This window comes from Ictalurus furcatus, chromosome 9, assembly GCF_023375685.1.
Source record: "Ictalurus furcatus strain D&B chromosome 9, Billie_1.0, whole genome shotgun sequence".
NCBI lineage: Eukaryota > Metazoa > Chordata > Actinopteri > Siluriformes > Ictaluridae > Ictalurus > Ictalurus furcatus.
In genome coordinates, this window is record NC_071263.1 from 5,462,790 (window position 1) to 5,485,000 (window position 22,211).

Sequence of the window (22,211 nt, forward strand, 5' to 3'; positions counted from 1 at the left end):
GGCAGTAGTGTCACACAGGATCCAGGCAGTAGTGTTATTGAGCAGTCAGTGGTGTCGCAGAGCATTTAGTCATACCACCAAGCAATTAGCATTGTTACCAAGCAATCAGTGGTGTCACCAAGCACACAGTGGCATCACTGAGTGGTCAGTAGTGTCACTGATCAGTCATTGGTATCAACAATTAATCATAGGCATCACCAAGTAATCACTGATGTTACTGAGCAGTCAATAGTGTCATGAGTGGCATCAATGAGCAGTCAGTGGTGTCACTGAGCAGTCAGTGGTGTCACCAAGCAGGCAGTAGTGTCACTGATCAGTCATTGGTATCCCCAATTAATCATAGACATCACCAAGTAGTCACTGATGTTACTGAGCAGTCAATGGTGTCAGGAATGGCATCAATGAGCAGTCAGAGGTGTTACCAGACTGTGAGTGGTGCCATCTCAGACACAGTGTTAAACTGGGCAGCAATGGGGAAAGGTAGAGAATCCAGTGCAGTGTGCGGAGCCCAGACAGCCTCTATTGCAATAACCCTGGCCAAGGATGCACAGACAAAAATAGGGAAGCGTCTGGTGGGTTAGCGTTTCAGACTGCCACTTGACTTTCTCTGAGCTAAATTTAGAACAGAGGACACCGCTATCTGCTAGGAGATCCAAGAGACTGAGGGCAAGAGGAAAAAAAGACGAAGAAAAAAGCACATGGGGAAAGTTAGGAGAAACGATAGTACCTGAAAAAATAAGGCAAGATAATTATGACTACAGATTTAGTTTTTTTTTTTTTCTTTCAATCTTTTTGAGAGTTTTCTTATTACATAAACACCTGCATTTTGTTAAGAATCTCTATTTAATTTGCTGTCTCGTCAATGCAGGAAACGTTTGGTGACAAGATTAGATGGTGTTCTGCTCAAAATGAAAAACTGTAAAGGGGGAAAAGAGAAAAAACAACAACATTTCTGGTGTATTTCTCATGATATCTTGATAAATACCTTCATAAATTTCTCCACGAGACAGGTAAGGTCATCCTGTAACTATATCGAGTGGATTTGCCCTGGTGTAATTCAATAGGAAATAAACTTTCCTTCTAAGCTGCGAGACCTACTATAATATAGCACACAGAGATGTCTACAGCCATAATGTGAGTTCAGATGATGCATAGGGGACGTTCAAGTTCTTTTTCAAGCACTGTGAAATTAGCACATGCCTCTCAAGGGTTTTTCAGTCTACCAGGATCAAACACACCCGCAGGTAACCCTATTCATTATTGTGATTAATTTAGCTTCTGCATCAATTAAATTGCATTTTAAATGACAAATGACAATGCCTATTATGGTGCTCTATCACAAAACTGATAAATCAATCAATCGTGCCTATGATTTATACTGCCTCTGAAAATATCGATAATAAAACAAAGGATTTTGTAAAGAAAATCAAATTATGGCTATCTAAAATCAACAAAACATAGTTAGGCAGAGGTAATGAAATATCATATAGTGTGAAATATTAGAAATAATACAATGTACAAGTGTTTCTAATTGTGTCCTGAGAGGAAGTGGGAGCCGGCATCCAGGGGAGCGTTTCTGCTGATTCTGGTTTTGTGCATATCTTGCAGCCCGAGACCTTTCTCACAGGCAAATCGCAACACAACAAAAGAGTATTGAACACATATGATCCTTCACCCTTTGCTATTACAATTCTGCTAACAAGGCAATACCTTCCAAAGGCACCGTATCCACAATTAGACCCTGAGAGGAAAAAAGGGAGAGTGAGAGATATCATCTGTAATGTCAAATTACAGGGTGGATTTACTTTCTCGGGCTCTTCTCTTCCTCGCCGTCCCATAAGTGCACCTTGTCCTATTCAAATTGGAATATTCCTTGGAAATGAAGTAATAACCATTCCCCTTCCTCCTTGGTTGATGAGAACAATAAATATGGCAAGCTTTTCTCCAAAGCACTGTTTTCATTATATAGTAGGACCATAACTAGGTTATGAATATCGGTGATGGGACAAATTGAGTCATATACATCTTTTTAATAAATGGCATACTGACATCACAAGCTTCCCACCACCATTAATGCAGGGAAGGAGGGAGAACAGTGAAAGCTTTCCCCCCGTCTTTCACAAGCGAGGGTAGAAATGAGGATAATTGGATGAGGACTGGTCTGAGAGGTTACTACATTAGAGAGAGCAGAGTTATATGGTGGATCGGAGAGGGAGGCGTAATTCAAGTCAGGAATTTGACTGCGTTCTCGAGGTGCCCGCATGGATATGTATTCTCCTCTCGCCCTCGCCTTTCTCTGCCCTGTGATCGCTCAAGTAAAGTGCTGACATTTTCTTTCTGGAGGAAAAACGTAGCCGTGTGCTACCGTCACCCCTGCTAGCCCTTGCTCTAATGCTAAAAAACAAAGTGTACCCGAGATTGCCACCCTGTTGTGCCGCTATTCTTCACTCTCGCGCTCTCTTTTCATCCACGTGGTGTAGTGCCCTTACTGGCTAGTTCTTAAGTGATGCTGGAATGGAGGCTAAAGATGAAGCTCTAATGGCTTTCACACAGATTGCTAAAGGCCAAGGTGGAAGTGTAGCGAGAAAAAGCTTGCGGCTGTCGGACAAACCGTCCCTCCCTCTGCCCCTCTCTATCAACGCACGGGTCAAACGCTGGAGAATACTGAGCATGCTAAACAGGAGGGGAGAAGGTCGTGCTCAGGGATTTTCATACAGTCCAATGACAGGCAGCTTGCCGTTATACCACTAAATCAAGGCTCTCGTTCCAACTCGGCTGGTCGAGGATGGCCAAAGACGACAAGGACAAGGAGCCGATGTTCTGAGTGACGGACGGGCCGCTCCACACTTTATGATTATATGGAAAACACTCAGTTGATTAATGCGCCCGCCATGAGCTAGGACAACTCCTCAAACTTGACAAAATATGCTGGGCAAATAAGATAATCTGACCCTTCTAACCTTTCCACCACCTCGTACCAGAAATAAGGCATTCATGGGGGGACATGTATGCTTTGGAACACTGGGTGAAAACATCATTTTCAGGTTTCTTTAACATATTGATCAGAAAATATGTGTCATTTTTTCTGTGCTTTCATCATGCCATATTAATTGCTTCAAAACAATCCATCTCCTGTCAAGTAGAAATGAAAAATGAGTTGATATTCAGCTGTAAACTTAAAATTACAACAAATATCAGCAGTCATGCATCATCATTGGGCAAATCCAATGTTCTCATGTCTAGTCATAAAATTATCATTTGAGGTTAACTGAGCAAAGGAAGCAGGGGATTGTGGGTAATAGCAGGGCACCGTTTGGGATTTTGTGCCTAAAAATATGCACTATATATACACTGTACTGTACTTGAGGATGCAGTACCTAATTTTTGGTTAGGTATCAAATCGAATATGAACATATGAGAAGTTATCATGGCTGAAGAACCTCCACAGGAACATTTTAAGCCCCAAAATGCATGGTTTAAATTTTTGCTCCTCATCTCTATCTATGGTATATTGGTGTTTTGGACTCTAAGCGAACTCTAAGTGCCCTATGGTGACTCCACCCCTTTTGCTATTTAAAAAAATAAACCATTTGCTACTCAAATGTCCACGCTTTATTTTTTGATGGCTTTTGTACGTCGTTTGGGTCGGGTATTATTATGCACCTAATGTAAGTGAGTTTCCCAGCATGAGAACGCTGCTGGCACAAAAAGTGTACAAAGTGTGCCATTTAAGACATTTGTTTGTCCTCCAAGACATGCTCCTTTCTTCATTACTGTGCCTCTAGGTTAAAATTCCTTCACTGAAAAAGTGAGCTCTTTTTCCAACACTCCTGACTCTGTGTGTGTGTGTGTGTGTGTGTGTGTGTGTGTGTGTGTGTGCGCGCGCGTGTACAGATTCATATAACCGACCCAAGGACAGGACCTGTGATGGGGTTGAGAGTTTTTTAAAAATTGAACACTACTTCTCCAAAATTAAAGTTCTTGAAAAGGTTCTTCAGTCCAGCATAACACATCCTTCTGAGGTATTTAATCATAAACTGACGGTGCTGAATAATAAGGTGAAGTGTTTGTCTTGTATCCCTCATTAAATATTCCCTCTAATATGTGTACAAGCACAAACACTGTATGTGAACACAAAACAAAAAAATGTGCAAACAGAGAAACGAGCAGACTAGACTACCAGAAAGTGTAGTACATTTACATTCACGGCATTTGGCAGACACCCTCATCCAGAGGGGTCGAGGGTCAAGGGCCCAGCAGTGGCAGCGTTAGGATTTGAACTCATGATCTTCCAAGCAGACGTCCAACGACTTCACTCCTGTGCTACCACTGCCGCCTAGTAAGCTATATAGTTTAAAGACATCTCAGCTCGCTTTCATAGCTGTTGATCTATATTTGTGCCATATTGTATAGCATAATTGCATTGTATAGTAGGGAGTTTGTATATATGGACAGACTGTCTGCTATGCTGTACATACAAAGCAACCTCAAATGTGTTTATATACACACACACACACACACACACACACACATACACACACACATATATTATATATATATATATATATATATATATATATAATTAGCTGACTGGATAATTACATAAACGTGCAGGTGAATGTGCTCCTGTTGAAGTGGCCAGAGATAGAGAGAGAGAGAAAGTGTGTGAGTGTGTGTGTGTGTGTGTGTGTGAGAGAGCTTGAGTTAATGTTCACATCAAACATGTGATCGGTGACTTTGACTGCAGCATGTTTGTTGGTTGATGATTTTTATTTATTTTTTTTTTAATACAATGGCCCAAAACGCCTTGCTAATGTCAGAAGTGACAGTAGAATGGCAAGACTAGCTCAAGATGACAGGAAGGCTACAGTAACTCGAATATTCAATTCAATTCCATTTTATTTGTATAGCGTTTTTTACAATAGACACTGTCTCAAAGCAGCTTTACAGAAATATATAAACACGGTATACAAATTTTAAATGTGCGAATTTATCCCTATTGAGCAAGCCGGTGGTGATGGTGGCGAGGAAAAACTCCATAAGATGTTAAGAGGAAGAAACCTTGAGAGGAACCAGACTCAGAAGGGAACCCGTATTCATCTGGGTAACAACGGATAGTGTAAAAAAGTATTTTTTGAATAAGCACTATTTACACCCAGGGTGGGCAGAAAAGCATACAACACACAACGCTGTTAAACCTTGAGGCAGACGGGCTATGGCAGCAAAAGACCACATGAGGTTCTACTCCAATCCTATCTGAGGCTACAGTGGGCAGAGGTTGTCTAGTTTCTGTGAGCTAGAGATCGGTGAATACAGATCTGTCGCCTTGAGGCATATGCGGCCATATCGAGCACCTACCGGACGTTTACGCTGTGAGCATCCAGGACAGTAAGGACAGGTGGCTCCATGTGCGATGGTGGGAGCTGACCGGTGAAAAGTGTGACCACAGAGCTGTTAGTACAGCCTGCTTCAGTGCAGGCGCTCAGCAGAAGCGTGTGTGGAGTGTACACACCTAGACCTAAACAAGTACACAAACACACAAAACATAGTATTCAAATAAATCAGACAAAAGAGTGATTAAAATATCAAGCAATGCTGCATCATAAACTAAGCCATTGTTGTGACCTAGCCCCACACACACACACACACACACACACACACACATACACACACACAGGCTCATTTGATAAGCATGTGCACTGGGAGGCTGAAGTTCTCAAACACAGACTGTGCTTACTGGACAGGAAGGAGGCTCTCTCCTTGAAGCACTTGAAAGCAGTTTTACTGTCACCGAACGAGACAGAGAAAAAGGGAGGGAATCCAAAATCACAGCAGGAGCAGGCACGGAAGCTGAGCTAAGATATCCTGAAAGAAATTGGAATCGCCGGGTATTGAGTACAGCACGCTTGCATGCTAGTGAACAGGGAGTGGAAAGCGTAGCGATGCAGCGCTCTATAGCTTCTTATCATATTACACATCCACCTTCACCATGACCCGCAATGAATGAAATACTTCATAGAGAAGATTGAATATCTATCTATCTATCTATCTATCTATCTACCTACACAACGCACCTTATGGAAGAAAAAAAAATAATCCCTTCAAAGTATCCCAAGCGCTTTGTGCTTGAGCTTCTAGTTGTAATACAAATTGTCAGCCACATCTTTATATATACAAGACAATACAGTTCCTTACGGTGATCAGAGGTGATCCCAAAGATTGTTATGGGACACAAAAAAATGTCACGTTTCAGTGCCTTCGAATCCTTATCGCTGACAAAAAACAAAAAAAAAAGTAAAAAAGTGTGCTTAGGATTGTCTAACTAGTTGTAGATGTGCTCAAAGAAAGGGACGTCTTCTGTGACATATTTGCATATAATCTGCAACTTAGCGAGGTGAAAGGAAACAAAGCATCTGCGGGGGAAAAAAAAAACGGATCAACGTCGTTAACTAGAGATGTGTTACATGAAATTATATCCTCTCGCATGGACAGCCCAACGATTACTGTCAGGCAAGCTATAATTTTCAATCTGGCCGAGGAATGAAGACCTTTATTCTCATTGATTTGTTGCAGGAGACCCATTGGCCATTACTTTTTAATGACAAACACATTATTTCAAACCCACATCCTTCTAAATGGATGCCTTTTCTGAACGAGGACATGATGAAAAGACAATTCTACAACTGATTGTTTACGTTCATTGGTTTTAATTGAATATGGCCCAATCTTTCCCACTGAACAATCGCTAGGCATATCTCTGACTGTATTACTGCACCCGTGTGTACGCTAAAGCCAGCGGTTAGAGCTGAGGGAATAATAGGCTGACATTTTGAATGATTCATCTCAGAGTGAATATACCTGTCCTGGGTGTAAATTGGTCTTTTGGGGCTATCCTATCTTATAGCCGCGGCTCTCACCCTGGGGTCAATCTACAGCAGGAGCCGAGCCTTTTAATAAAACATTGTGCAATGTTCACACATTATTGCCAACAGCAGAGGTTGTTGGAGGCTGCTGGAGGCCTGGCCAGGAGGAGCACACTGGGAGAAGGGAAATAAAAAAGCCCAACAAAAACAATAGCCGCCTGGTGGCCCTTGTCTTGTCCACTGAAATGAAATATAGTAATAGAACACTGCCTCCTCACAAGCGAACAGAGACTTGCCTTGTCAGATGTTTTGATTAAATAAAAGGGAATGCTGACAGCCATTTCCACAATTCAGTTACGTCCCTAGATGCCTCCAAGTAACATAGCTGTAGAGTTGGTGTGTGTCTCTTGATTTGCTGTACTAAATCCCACAATATCTTGTCTTTTTTTCTCAGAATAAGATTTAGGGTTATGGTAATACAGTACCATATTGGATGTTGGATCTTTTGCTAGACACTGTAAGAATGGGGCCAATCATAGAATAAGAGGAGAAATCAATGGTCATATTTTTAGTGACAGTGTTTCCAGACAATTAACTCAAATTTATTTCATGCTTGTATGTTTCCTTTCTGGTTTTTCAGCAAACTAACATAATAATGCCTTAACTATTACTGAACACAAATCAAAATGAGTCATTTGGGGGCAATTACAAGAAAAAAAAGCATCATAAAATGGTCATCACATGAAAAATACAAGGTATTAAAAATAAATAAATAAATAACTTCAATGTTGCTCAGAGAATAATCAAGAAGCAGTTCTAAAGGCAAAACATGGGCATAAAAGTTAGTACAGAATATGAATTTATCATGAAAGGAGAATGCGAACACCTGAACTGATATTACGATGTTATTTGTTATTTTACAGTGGTGCTTGAAAGTTTGTGAACCTTTTAGAATTTTCTATATATAGCTGCATAAATATGACCAAAAACATCATCAGATTTTCACACAAGTCCTAAAAGTAGACAAAGACATCCCAATTAACCTCTCTCACATTGGAAAATGTTAATGTTCATGAGTCTACCTTCAGGAGAACACTGAACAGCAATGGTGTGCATGGCAGGGTTGCAAGGAGAAAGCCACTGCTCTCCAAAAAGAACATTACTGCACTTCTGCATTTGCTAAAAATCACGTGGACAAACCAGAAGGCTATTGGAAAAATGTTTTGAGGATAGATGAGACAAAAATAGAAATTTTTGGTTTAAATGAGAAGCGTTATGTTCGGAGAAAGGAAAACACTGCATTCCAGCATAAGAGTTTTATCCTATCTGTGAAACATGGTGGTGGAAGTATCATGGTTTGGGTCTGTTTTGCTGCATCTGGGCCTGGACGACTCACAATCATTGATGGAACAATGAATTCTGAATTATACCAGAGATTTTAAATGAAAATATCAGGACATCTGTCCATGATCTGAATCTCAAGAGAAAGTGGGTCATGCAGCAAGGCAATGACTCTAAGCACACAAGTCATTCTACCAAAGAATGTTTAAAGAAGAATAAAGTTAATGTTTTGGAATGGCCAAGTCAAAGTCCTGACCTTAATCCTACAGAAATGTTGTGGAAGAACCTGAAGCAAGCAGTTCATGTGAGGAAACCCACCAACATCCCAGAGTTGAAGCTGTTCTGTACTGAGGAACGGGCTAAAATTCCTCCGAGCCGACGTGCAGGACTGATCAACAGTTACCGTAAACGTTTAGTTACAGTTATTGCTGCACAAGGGGGTCACACCAGATACTGAATGCAAAGGTTCACATACTTTTACCACTCACAGATATCTAATACTGGATCATTTTCCTCAATAAATAAATGACAAGTACATTATTTTTGTTTCATTTGTTTAATTGGGTTCTCTTTGTCTACTTTGAGGACTTGTGTGAAAATCTGATGATGTTTTAGATCATACTTATGCAGAAATATAGAAAATTCAAAAGGGTTCACAAACTTTCCAGGACCACTGTATATGTGCTATTTAAGCTATTCATTATACAGGCAATATTCAGAATTGGCAACTTAAGTCCAAAATGTCAATATTCACATGAGGAAGGATACTCGTATTCAGACGGGTTACATAGGTCCTTAAGTAGAGTGCCATTCAGATTATGCAAATTAACATGCATGTAGGTCACACCTCCAAGGTTGCCAGGTTTTTGTAGTATGAAAACGAAACAAAGCTTTTTTTTTAAAAAAAATATTGCTGTCAAATGTAATGTGTTTAAAATCAAATTTAAAAATAAAAAAGACTAATGGTCATAAAGACACCAAAAATATACAATGCTAAAAAATAGAACCCTACATGTGTTGTTTCTAGATATTAAACTAATTTATTTGCTTTATTTTTGTTTTAACGGTATGAAAACTCTATACGCTGTGTTTTTCTCCCCCAATATGGATTTCCCCTAAAATTAATAAATAGAACAATAAACCACAGGGTTTAGAAATATGATTTGTTCAGTATCCATGCAATGGTAGAAAGTAGCCTAACAGGAAACGTGCCAAATTAAATAAATAAAATTTAAATAATTAAAACTACCATCATCATTACTAAGGTTAAACATTACTTTATGTTACCGCACACAAATAGGAATGGAGCTTGTCTGCATCCGTAATGGTAAAAACATAAAACGGTAGTGGAAGCTTGTTTCGTCCGCTTTTTTATTATGGTTAAACAGAATTGAAAGAAACTTCTCTTGGGTAGAGAAAAGCAGCTCTCTCTTTCAAATGCTAATCCAGCTCTACTTATTGCGTTCTTTCTGTATTCAAGCTCCTCTGAGTAAACACAAGAGTAAGGGGACAAATGTATGCAGGTGCACCAACAAAAAAAAAAAAAACCCATTCACTTTATTAAATGTATTTACATCGGATTGAAGACATCAAGGTCAGAGATAAAGCATACATCCATGACAACACATATACTGTAATAAACACTCATTCTGAACTGAAAGAGTATACATGTATACAGTTTACAATTGCACTGTTCGCTATACAAATAAAACTGAATTGAATTGAACACTGTTCACACAGCCATTCTTTCTTACCGGTGATGTTGAAGGCTGTGTCATTGCCTTGGTAGATAGCTGTGTGGTCCTTGTAGAGAGTGTAGTGTGTGATGACGCCATTGGGTTGTTGAGGAGGATCCCAGTAGACAGAGAGAGAGTCCGGGTGCGGAACTGCGTGAGGAGGAAGAACTTCCTCAGGAGCTGTGAAAGGATCGATGTGAAGTTATTCAATTAGCGATTAAAAGAGGTAAGAATGAGCTTTCTGTGTGAAGTGCACTATATGGCTAAAACTATTTGGACACCTGAGAATCATACCCATATTTAGGACTTCTGCTTCCAACTGCTGGAACAAAGTTGGACGCACACAATTGTATAGAATGTCTTTATATGCTGAAACCTTTACTGGAACTAAGAGGCCCGAACATGTTCCAGCATGACAAAGTGCATAAAGCGACGTCTGTGAAGACATGGTTGGTGTGGAAGAGCTCGAGTGTCCTGCATAGAACCCTGACCTCAACCTCACTGAACGGATGAACTGGAACATCAATAGCACCCCGAGGCCTCCTCAACCAACATCAGCGGCTGACCTCACTAACGCTCTTGTGGCTGAATGGACACAAATCCCACCAGCCACGCTCCAAAATCCAGTGGAAAGCCTTCACAGAAGAGTGGAGGTTTTTATAACAGATAAGAATGGGATAAGTCTGGAACGCGATGTTCAACAAGGACATATCGTCACGGATGACGAGGAGGAGATGCTGGGTACTTGTGAGGAAAGATCTTTATTAAGACACAAGCAGAATAATCCAAAACGTGAGACAAAGGCATGGGCTAAACAGGCAAATGGGCGGGTGAACAGCAAACAGGATAAACTAGGCTACGATAGGAATCCAAATACGAGGACGAGAATAGGATCAAAACCATGAGATGCTAAACGAAGAAGAAGCTTGATCTAAATCTTTTCTGGATGATTAAAATGCTTCAGCTTCACCAGAAGTAAGATGTTTGGAGAATCAGGAGACTAAGAGCCAGGGTATCATCAAAGAGATAGTTTATTATGCATGCAGAGACAGAGACTGGGCACGACAGCGTTTCGTAGTCTCAATCTTAGTCTAAACATAAGTTGGATAAGGTTGGCTTTTATACTCAGCTGTATGTGCAAGCAACATACCCAAGGCTAGTTAAGGAAAACATAAAAGAAAAACATGAGACAAAACACCTAGACGAAAACATAATCAAGGACAGAAATCCAAAAACTTAATAAGACCATGAGTAAGCAAAAACCACAGTGAACTGATCTTAAATGATTGAATCATAATGATCATAATCATGGAAAAGAAGGAAAAATATTTCACAGGGGGAATCGTGACACATGGGTGTGATGGTCAGTGGTGCACGTACTTTTGAGCATATTTGTAGCTTTATTTTATTTTCAAAATCCCACTAAATTTCACTATTTTACTATATAAATAAATTCCATGAATGTTTTTATTCTAAACGTGTGCGATTTCGAGTAAATGATACGGCGTGTCGAAAAATCCGTCCCCTCATTCTCCCTGCACTTTCATATATTCATTCATAAATTTAAACTGCAGAGGAATTTACTGATGTACAGAAGCTACAAAAAAAAAAGCGCGTCAGATTTCATAGGACCCTGACCTTTCATAGCACATTATCTGATAATGGCTCCTGTATTTTATGTGTTAGTTCAGTCTCACAGACTACCTATACACAGGATAAATTAAACAAAACACATTTACCGTATAGCACGAATAAGTTACTCCGAGCGTCTCTAAAGCATCTTCTCTATCAAGCCAGAACAACGTTTACATTTTTGCAGTGTCTAATCGATACAGTCATTTCAGTTTTTTGTAATCAAGTCCACATCAAATTGATTTTCACTCAACAGTGACCCCTATGCCATACTAGCCTTTAAATAAGGCCATTTAACCCAATGTGGATTAATGCATGACCTGGAAAACATGCCTACATTTTTCACTCTCCTGCCAAAAAAAAAAGAAAAAAAAAAGACACACACTTCAAACTATCGGGTAGAACAGAGCTACTTGTATTCGCAAAACGGTTTTCAGACAGAGAAAATAATTGCCGCTGACAATTAATCTGTCTTTATTCCTGCTGTTTCATGTAGGAGAGAGAGACTCCGTCAGTGGACATGACACTCGTTCTCTTCGGTCTAGGGAGAAAGCGTCTTTGTCTTGCCCGGTGAGTTAGACAGGCGCGTGGGTAATAAAGAATGAGTGTGGAAGAGTTGAAAGAGAGATGGGAAGACTCGGTGTCGTTTTTGGCGCAGCACGAGAACACCCTCGTCTGACTGCGAAAGCATGGAAATGGGCTTTGCTTTGCTATTTCATACTTCTGACCGTAGAATCAATTCTTTTCTTTTTTTTACTTCTCCGACAGAGAACGCTTGCATTAATCTCGCAGATGCCTCGCGTTAGTGACAAGGCTCTCACACGAACAAAGTAACAGCAATTAAAAAGGCCATTCGTCTGCATTACAGCTATTAAAGATGCATGTCATTTAAAAGAGGGGGAAGGAGGTGGAGCCATTTCACTCATCCTTTACCCTCCACCTACTCCGAACTAGGGATAGAAGAAATGATCAGAAAAGAAAAAAAAAAGAAATCAAAACAAAAACATTAGTGGCTGGCAGTGGACGTCGAAATCAAGATTGTTTTATTTATTTATTTATTATTAATCAAAGAAATGTAAAAGTCAGGAGTTTACCCTCTTGTGGAGTGGTGAGGCTGGAGGCAGGCAGGCTTTCTCCACAGCCGGCCTGAGTGCACGCTGTTAGGGTAATATTGTAGCTGCTGAAAGGAGCCAGGCCACTTAATGTTCCTGGAAAAGGAGGGAGAAAAAGAGGCAGAGAGAGAAAGTAAGTGAGGGAGAGAGAGAGAGAGAGAGAGAGAGAGAGAGAGAGAGAGAGAGAGAGAGAGAGAGAAGCAAATGCCATTCTTTCACTTCCATATTTCAAAAAGTAGACCCTCAACCTTCTTATGCGCCGAGACTTAATGCAATACTTGTTCAAACACAGCATAATTTAACCATCACTTCTGATAATAGCCCTAGATTTAAAAACGACTTTATTAATCATCATACGCAGGAGTAAAGTGATGCCAGGCTTTTCTGTTCACCGTATAAGACACTAATGATGCGATTTAATGGACGGCATGAGACACGGCATTTAAAAGTGGCCTGAAGCTCGTCTCCAGGATGCTCTTTAGCGCTGTTATGATCTAAAAGCACATCACTAAATTCAACGTTAATTAAAAAAAATAAAAATACTACAGCAACAACAAAAAAAAACCCAAAACAAAACAGATGTCCTTGACGGATATACACTTCATCTATAACAGGAGTGTCCAATCTTATCCGGGAAGGGCCGGTGTGGGTGCAGGTTTTCATTCCATCCAAGCAGAAGCCACACCTGAGTCTATTGAAAGCCAAGATCAACTGATTAAACAGGTGGAATTAAGTGTAGCTCCTGCTTGATTGGAATGAAAAGCTGCACCCACATTGGCCCTTTCCGGATAAGACTGGACACCCCTGGTCTATAACATCAAACTATAATTAAATGAAAAAATTAAAACAAATACACATCCACTTGTGCCTTGTCGGAGGGGAGAATCTTGTCGGGGAATCTGCAAAAGAAAAACAATCTCATCTTCCTCCATTAAAAAAGGGCCGAACCTCATGCATTTTCTTGTCTCCACTATGACATGCTCGTATAAATTGCATGTAATTAATAGGACCTGCTCATAAATTACAACAAAGGACTTCAGAAAGTGTGGTTTTAATTAGTTTTAGTCCTTAAAAATCAGGATTTATTTATCAATTTATCATTCCAAATAAAGGCTTTTAATGGTGCGTGTGTTTGTGTGTGTGGACGACAGAGCGACTGGTTCCTTGGCTAGCTTCCATGCTAATCTGCACTCATGTGCCAGGCTTGTCTCGACGCGGGACAGACTGCTATGAGAGTTAGAAAGTAAACGCTATGACAAAGCCGTAATCGGGCAGGTGTCTCCGGGTTGGTTTTTTTTTTTTGGTGCGATGTCTTTTAATTCAATTAAGAGGTTGACCCGTGCTGTTCTCATTACCTACTCGTTTGCTTTCCTGAGGTTTTTTTAAATATTTTTTATCTGCCTTCGTAATTCTGCGTTCATGTCATGGCTATCATAAATTAGCTAGGCGGAGTTTGAACTGTGCCAAGGAGAGGACGGAAAAAAAAAAAAAAAGGATCTTCCCAGTTTGCCCGGAGACAGGGCTGAGATTGGCCATCTATAAGTAGCATCTCTGCTTGCTGATTACGCATTCAGCTGATGTGACAAAGCATTTTCACAAAGTGAATAAGTGATAGTCCCACCTCTGTCACACCGATAGCTTCACTAATCACTGCCTTCTGTACAGAAAAAAAAACAAAACAACGGCCACTTTGGAAGAAAGAAACACGATAATGACCTTCAAACATGTCCAGAAGGTAAGATATTATTAACCTATATCAAGAACCATATTATTACCATCTTTATTGGAGCAATCCTGCTCGAATTCCCGGCTCTGGATAAGCGTGTAGTGTTAGAAGACAGGCTGGAGGACGAGCTGTACTCTAAACGCCTGTTGCGCCCGAAAGACACTAATTTAATTGACAAACTTGACCACAATATTTAAAAAGAAGCCTGTAACTTAATTGTAGAAACTAAATCAATGCAATCGAAATGTGTATCAAAGTATACACAGCACAATTAATAATTTAAATAAATAAATAAAATGTGCACATAGAGCAACTCAGACAGGAAATATCTAACCAAAACATTCCTGTAAATTGCATTATCTGCTTGATCAAACAACTGAGGCCAAAAGTTTACACTCACCTAGGCTAATGATATTTCAATCCATTTTTTTCATGTTAGCACACATTTCTTTTGGAAAGTCAATTAGGATATTTATTTTGTTCACATCAGAGGTCACTTTAAAACCATCGATTACAGACAGATTCATTTCAGCTTTAATTCCCTATATTAGAATTCCACGTCTGCATACACCGAGTTGACTATCTCTTTCGACAGTGTGGAAGATTCCAGAAATTGCTGTAATGACATTTAGAAGCTTTTGATTGGTTAAATGTCAAAATTAGGGGTTAATTGGGAGCACACATGTAGCTGGCCTACCTTTAGAGCCAGTGCCTTTTTGCTCTTGATACCATGGGAAAATCCAAGCAACTCAGCCAAGAACTCAAAATAAATCAAATAAAATAAATTGTGGACCTCCACAAGTCTGCTTCCATCTTAGGAGAGACCCCCCGCCAAAAAACAAAAAACAAAACAAAACTGAAGGTACCACAAGCATCTGTCCAAACAATAATGTATGCAAATATAAAATTCTTGGTCTGACAGGTTCAACTGAACCCCAAGACAATCTCAAGGAGATGGAGGCATCAGGTATCAAATATTAAGAGACTACTACATCCACATGGCCTGAATGGCTGTGATGCAGGGAAGAAGCCTTTACTCTAAGACTATAATAAATAAATAAAAAAAAACTCAGACTGAAGTTTGCAGATGATCACCAGCATTTTGGAAGTGTTCTCTGGTCAGATGAAATAATAATGATCAATTCTATATATGGTGGAAAACTGGTGAGACTTTTAATCAGTGGTGGCTCAGTGGTGAAAGGCTCTGGGTTACTGATCAGAAGGTCAGGCGTTCAGGCCCTAGCACCACTGTTGGGCCCTTGAGCAAGGCCCTTAAACTTCAATCCTCAAATGCTCAGTTGTATAAATGAGATAAATGTAAGTCGCTCTGGATAAGAGAGTCTGCCAAATGCCGTAAATGTAATCTAAAGTACATCATCCAAACTGTGAAGCATGGGGGTGGCAGCATCATATTATGGTAGTGTTTTGCTGAAAAAGGGACTGGTGAACTTCAGAAAAGAAATGGGAAAGGAGGGTTATCTAGAAATACTGAAGCTACACCTCAATACTTTAGTCAGAGAATTAAACACTTGGTCACAGCTGGGTCTTCGAGCAAGACAGTGATCCTAAGCGTACCAACAAAAACGCAACAGAATGGCTTATAGACGACAAAGTGAAAGTATTGGAGCGGCCGTCACAATGCCCTGACTTGAAAAAACATGTTCGAGCAAGGAGACCAACAAACTCAACATCAGTTCTGTCAGGAGAAATGGGCCAAAATTCCAGCAAAGTATTGTGAGACGCTTGTGTAAAGGCAATTCAATTGGGAAAATGTCCCCAAATAGTACTACACCAAGTGTATGTAAACATTTGATCCACTGAAAATCTGATATAGAAAATACAAGCTGAAATAAAGCTGTCTCTTAGATATTAGAAATAAAAGTAGATATCCTAACTGACTTAACATGGGAAATGTATGGTAACGTGAAATGTGTGGAGTTTGAATGTATTTAGCCTAGGTGTATGTAAACATTTGGCCTCCACTGTACATTTTGACGTGAGAGACTGAGAGAACAGAGCATCAGGTAGTGGTCCAAGGTTTTTCCGTAATCTAGAAACGAGGAGCCAAAGAAAGCAGCAGATAATCTGAAATCCTGTTGATTGGATTTGTCTTAATTCAGAACTTGTTGCAAAACTGCTGCGCATTCAGCCGGTACTGAACTCCTCAAGCCTGTTTCGTTCCTTCAATTTTACTTTCACTTCTACAGTTTTGTCGTTATAGTTTTAGTTTAGTTTGCTGATTCATAAAGCACGTTTAAAAAGAGCAGATGTTGAACCCAAAGTGCTGTACAAGAAATATAAAACAAAATATTAAAACAAATGAAAAGACTAGACAAAAACCAAAAAAGGGACAAATGAAAAATTCACACCTTCAATTAAAAACATAAACAATACTATACAAATAGGTCTTCAAAGTGGATTTAAACATAGAAACGGAAAGGGGAAGATCTAATGTAGAGAGGAAGTCTATTCCAAAGTCTTCCTCGATTTTTTTTTCTAAATTGCAGCATGCAAAACCCGGAAGTCATATGCTTCAGCATTGAGTGCTGAGTAAATCTGTTTCAAACATGTTACATCAACCATGGTGCAGAAAAAAACAAAAAACAAATGAATCCTTCCAGAAATGGAGAGAGATGAAATCATCTTAGTGTACGCAAAGGCAATTTGTGCGTGTCAGGTTAAGAAGGACGGTTTATTAAAGCGGTTCACTGAGCTGTTAATTCCACTTCTACAGGACGCTGGATTTAAACGTTAAATGATAAACCCATGACAGAGACAACACAGGTTGTTACACTGACAACACAAAGTTAGGTTTTGCTGATCCCATTCCTAATTAAAAAAAAAAAAACCTACCAGAATAGGGTGTAAATGTCAAGTATAATAAGCATTTACTGTTGCCTGGCTGGAGGTAGCGGTTATTTAAAAAGACAGGCTGTGCTCCGAATGCCCGGTGTGGCTCTTACCCATCAGCCATTGCGCGCTGAAGGTGGCGCTGATTGGGGGGGATAAGGGACTGTCCCGGCTGTATGCCTTCACCACGTAGCGCTCAATTACACCTCTGACCCCAGGCGGCTCCTCCCAGCTCACCTCCACGCTGGAGCCATTTACACTGGCAACTCTGGAGGGAGGCAGCACACTTTGTGGAGCTGCAAGATGGATAAAAGAGAGAGAGAGAGAGAGAGAGAGAAAGAGAGATGGGGGAGGAAAGAGTGGGTGTCAGGCTAAAGAAAAGCAGCACACATATTCTTCACATTTAATAGACACAGTAAATCATATCCATCCATTAGCATAAATACAATTTATTAGAGTTGTAACTTTTTCAGCGCTGATTTAATATGACTGTACAGCTACCGTTCATAACGGGTCATATTTCAAACTCATCCAGCCTCTTTTTTTTTTTTTTTTTTACACCTTCAAAGAAATGCAGTAAACAGTAAAATGCATGCAGAACAGGCAGCATATGCAAATGTATGTACTATGTAATGCTCATTTTCAGACAAACATTTCATATTATTCCCCCATTAATACATACATTCAATTAGAAACGCAATTTTATCATGTTTCGAGGACAAGTTTTAAATGTAATTTGAACTCATTTGATCATATATTTTCATCTTTCATCTGAAAAGAGGACTTTGGACCACTGAGCAACGGTTCAGTTCTTTTTCTCCTTAGCCCAGGTAAGTTGCATACTGTAAACGAACATACTTTTCAGAAGGTCGTCATTTCTGTTTTATAATTTCGGTATTCTAATATTTTGACATGCTGGATTGTTGATTTCCGTCAGCTGTAATCCATAATCGTCGAGATTAATACAAAACATGTTATGTTTAAAGAATATAGAACATATGAAAGTTCTACTTTTTGAATTAAATTACGGAAAAAAAATGAACTTTTCCACGATATTCAGATTTTTTGAGATGCACCTGTATATGCCTTACAATTACATCAGGCTTTACTCTGTTGTGCTGCTTCTTCTTCCTCTCATTCATCACCCTCTCTACACAGCCTTTCATTTTTAAGGAGGCACAGTTTGTGATGTGCCCTCCTGCTACCCTGAGCGACACGATAAGCTATCGCTAAGCACCATCTCATCTCCTTGACTGTTACCTATATTGTGCTGATAAGAAGGAAATGGGCTGGCCTGAAAACTATGACACAAATATCAGTATGGAGCTTGGGTTGTGAGAGTGAGTGTGTGTGTGTGTGTGTGTGTTTAAGACTGTCGTACCTGCCTCTCGACTGCGTCCTCGCTGCCACGGTCCAGCTGTCCACCCTCCCTCTCCAGATGCTATCACTCTGTACAAGTACTCTGTTCGCAAATAAAGTGCCTTTTATTTAAGATGATATAAAACAAGACCATGGTCATTAATTACATACACAGAGACTGGCACATAAAAAGATTGACTATGTGTAAAATGGTGAAGGTGTACTAAACTCAAAATAGATAGATTTATATTTGTACTGTTGTGCGGGGGTGGGGGGTTTGGGGGGAGGACCATGAATGAAGGTCCTCCCTAGTGGGTGTCGATCTCTATGCCACTTTTTCACCTAGTTTCTCCGTGACCCTGATTTATACTTTTATATCTATAAATCTGTGAACATCACACTTGTACATAACGTGAACATGAGCCATGCACTGGAGCCATGGTGGTCTGTAATGTTGTGCCCAGATATGCTTCCCTGCTCAGCCAGGACCTACACAGAACCCCCTTCACTTCACTCTTGAATCTTTAACAAGGAGAGCTCTGCATTACACAGCAAAGTGGAAATTGCCAACCCAAGTCATTTTTCCACCCATTTGTATAGTTTTCCATTCACTTCTAACCAAAACTGATAATCAGACATGGGACTGCACTATTAGTACACAACCTCAACTCCAAAAAAGTTGGGACAAGGTGTAAAATGTAAATAAATGTAAATAAAAACTGAATGGAATGATTTGCAAATTTCATAAACCAGTATGTTATTCACAATAGAACATAGAAAACATATCAAATGTTTAAAGTGAGGAAATTTACCATTTTAAAATGGTAAATAAAAAAAAAAGGTGATTTTGAATTTCATGCCAGCAACACGTCTCAAAAAAGTTGGGACGGGGCCAACAAAAGGCTGGAAAAGTAATGTTATTAAAAAGACATAACTGGAGGAAGATTGTGTAACTAATTAGATTAATTGGGAACAGGTCAGTAACATGATTGGGTATAAAAAGAGTATCTTAGAGAGGCAGAGTCTCTCAGAAGTAAATATGGGATGGAATCTGGATGGAAACAGATGTTGCTCTAAAACCTGTATATACCTTTCAGCATTGATGGTGCGTTTCCAGATGTGTAAGCTGCCCATTCCATAAGCACTAATGCACCCCCATACCATCAAAGATGCAGGCTTCTGAACTGAGCGCTGATAAAAAGCCGGATTGTCCCTCTCCTCTTTAGTTTAGAGGACGCAGCATCCATGGTTTGCAAAGAGAATTTCTCACAGAGATTTCTCCAGATTCTCAGAATCTTTTGATGATATTACGTACTGTAGATGATGAGATATTCAAAGTCTTCACAATTTTATGTTCAGGAACATTATTCTGAAATTGTTCCACAAATCGCAGATGCAGTTTTTCGCAGATTGGTGAACCTCTGCCCATATTTACTTCTGAAAGATGCTGCCTCTCCAAGATACTCTTTATATACCCAATCATGTTACTGACCTGTTGTCAATTAACCTCCAGCTGTTTATTTTCAGTAACACTTACTTTCCCAGACTTTTGTTGCCCCCGTCCCAACTTTTTTTTTTTTTTAGACGTGGTGCGGCCATCAAATTCAAAATGACTTAATTTTTTTTCTTAAAGTGCTACATTTCCTCAGTTTAAACATTTGATATGTTTTCTATGTTCTACTGTGAATAACATATGGGTTTATGATATTTGCAAATCATTGCATTCTGTTATTATTTATATTTATTTACATTTTACAAAGCGTTTGCAGTTGGGGTTGTATGTAGATGCTCTCACAAAAAAATGAGGATACACATATTAAAATCTTTGTTCAATTTTCCAAGCACATCTTTCAGTACATATCAGCCATATTGGTTAAGGGTGGAAGTGAAATGACTGCTGTATCAGCAGTGAAGCTTCCTTTCAGAAGAGGTAGGGGATGATGAAGGGGACAGCCATGACCTCAGCCATGACCTGAGCCATGACCTCCGCATGCCCTTGGGTCAGAGCTGGATGCTTTGTCTGGCACTTATGAGAACAAAAGCCCAGCACAAAAGAAGGAATTAAAAACAGGCCAAACGATTGCAGGAGACATGGCAGAAGGCCAAAAGCAAAAGCCCAGGATATCTTCAGGTCAACGAGCTGAGGATGCTGGTGGGTGTGTGTGTTTGTGTGTGTGTGTGTGTACCAGTGAAGGGCTGTAGAGTCAGATCCAGAGCACTGATCTCGTTGCCTGTGTACACCAGGATGGAGTCGTTTCCCCGGCAGTTAACGCTGGTGTCAGCTGACAGGCATCCATCCAGATTGACTCTGACAGCGGCACACGATGCCATGGCCAAGTTTAAGACAGGACCACTTGCAGCCAATCGAACGTCCCTGATGCAGCCACCAAATCCTGCAGGAGGAGGTGAGAGAGAAAGAGAGAAGAGGAAGGGAGATTGATCACATTCTGCACTGACCTAATTATCTAAAACAAGGAACACCATCAGAGGCATCAAGATGAGCAGGAGCGGGATGAGTGGACACAGGAGAAGACCGAGAGAAAAGAGAGGTTTATACAATCCAGGCTACAATCTAAAGAGTAGCTGGGATTAAATAAAATAACAGCTTCATAAGACTTATAAGATATGGGATGGGAAAAAAAAAATTAAATCCATACATTAAAACTTTAAGGAAAATTTTTATTTGTTATTGTTGTACTTTCACATCAATTTCTAGAACATACTACTATGTACTGCTATCATTATTTCATGATACCATACTGTATCATATTATATACTTCAGAAGTCCAAATCCAGGACTGGAAGGATAACACTAAAGCATTGATCTGGCCACTGTGTGCTTGTGTGCATGTGTGTGTGTGTGTGTGTGTGTGTGTCTGACCATGCAGCAGGCTGTGCTGGTGCAGCGCTGGGTGCTGAAGTCCAGCTGGGACGCCTCCTATATAAAGTGGAGAGCTGATATTGAGGTTTCCACCTCTCTCGCTCCTGTGCTGCTCCAGCGCATGATTCAGAGAGGCTCTGGTTAGCGCTCCACGTTTCAGCATGGTAACACTGTTCCAGCCTCCGTCACAATAGGACAGGCCCACCCACACAGCAAGCTCCGCCCTCTGATCTCCCCAATGCAACACCCATGAGAGGATCCCGCCCTGCAGCTCCGCCTACACACACACACACACACACACACACACACACACACACACACACACATTAATACTGTTGTTTGCATACAAATAGATGGCAAAGTCCCTAGCTTCAATGCCCTGTATAAGAATTCATACTGTAAAAAAAATCAAATACACTTCTGGAACAGTCTAGACTTTAGCATTTAGACTCTAGATTTAGGCAGGATGAATTCAGATCCAACATTTTGTCACACAAACAAAACTTACCAAAATATAATCATTGCCAATAGTACTGTATGCAAAAAGCAGTAGTGCATTCAGCTGATCAGTTTTGAACTCGAATGATATTTCAAAATCTTCTCCACCAGTGAAAACATCCGGTTCCAATTTCAGGAACCCTGAAAAATATTACAATACAAACAAAATCGAACATATATTCATGATGGTATAACAAATAAATCATTTATAAA

General features: G+C 40.0%; 1 protein-coding gene across 1 annotated transcript in view; it reads right to left on the bottom strand.

The window, feature by feature from the left end:
• ush2a (Usher syndrome 2A (autosomal recessive, mild)) overlaps positions 1–22,211 on the bottom strand; it is a 224,186-nt gene that overhangs the window by 107,396 nt on the left and 94,579 nt on the right. The window contains exons 25-32 of the mRNA XM_053632826.1: positions 22,009–22,139; positions 21,501–21,777; positions 20,806–21,012; positions 18,642–18,722; positions 17,374–17,556; positions 12,667–12,780; positions 9,959–10,120; positions 5,359–5,518 (exon numbers count right to left, since the gene is read on the bottom strand). Of these exons, the coding sequence (XP_053488801.1) occupies positions 5,359–5,518; positions 9,959–10,120; positions 12,667–12,780; positions 17,374–17,556; positions 18,642–18,722; positions 20,806–21,012; positions 21,501–21,777; positions 22,009–22,139 (1,315 nt within the window). The remainder of the gene's footprint in view (positions 1–5,358; positions 5,519–9,958; positions 10,121–12,666; positions 12,781–17,373; positions 17,557–18,641; positions 18,723–20,805; positions 21,013–21,500; positions 21,778–22,008; positions 22,140–22,211) is intronic.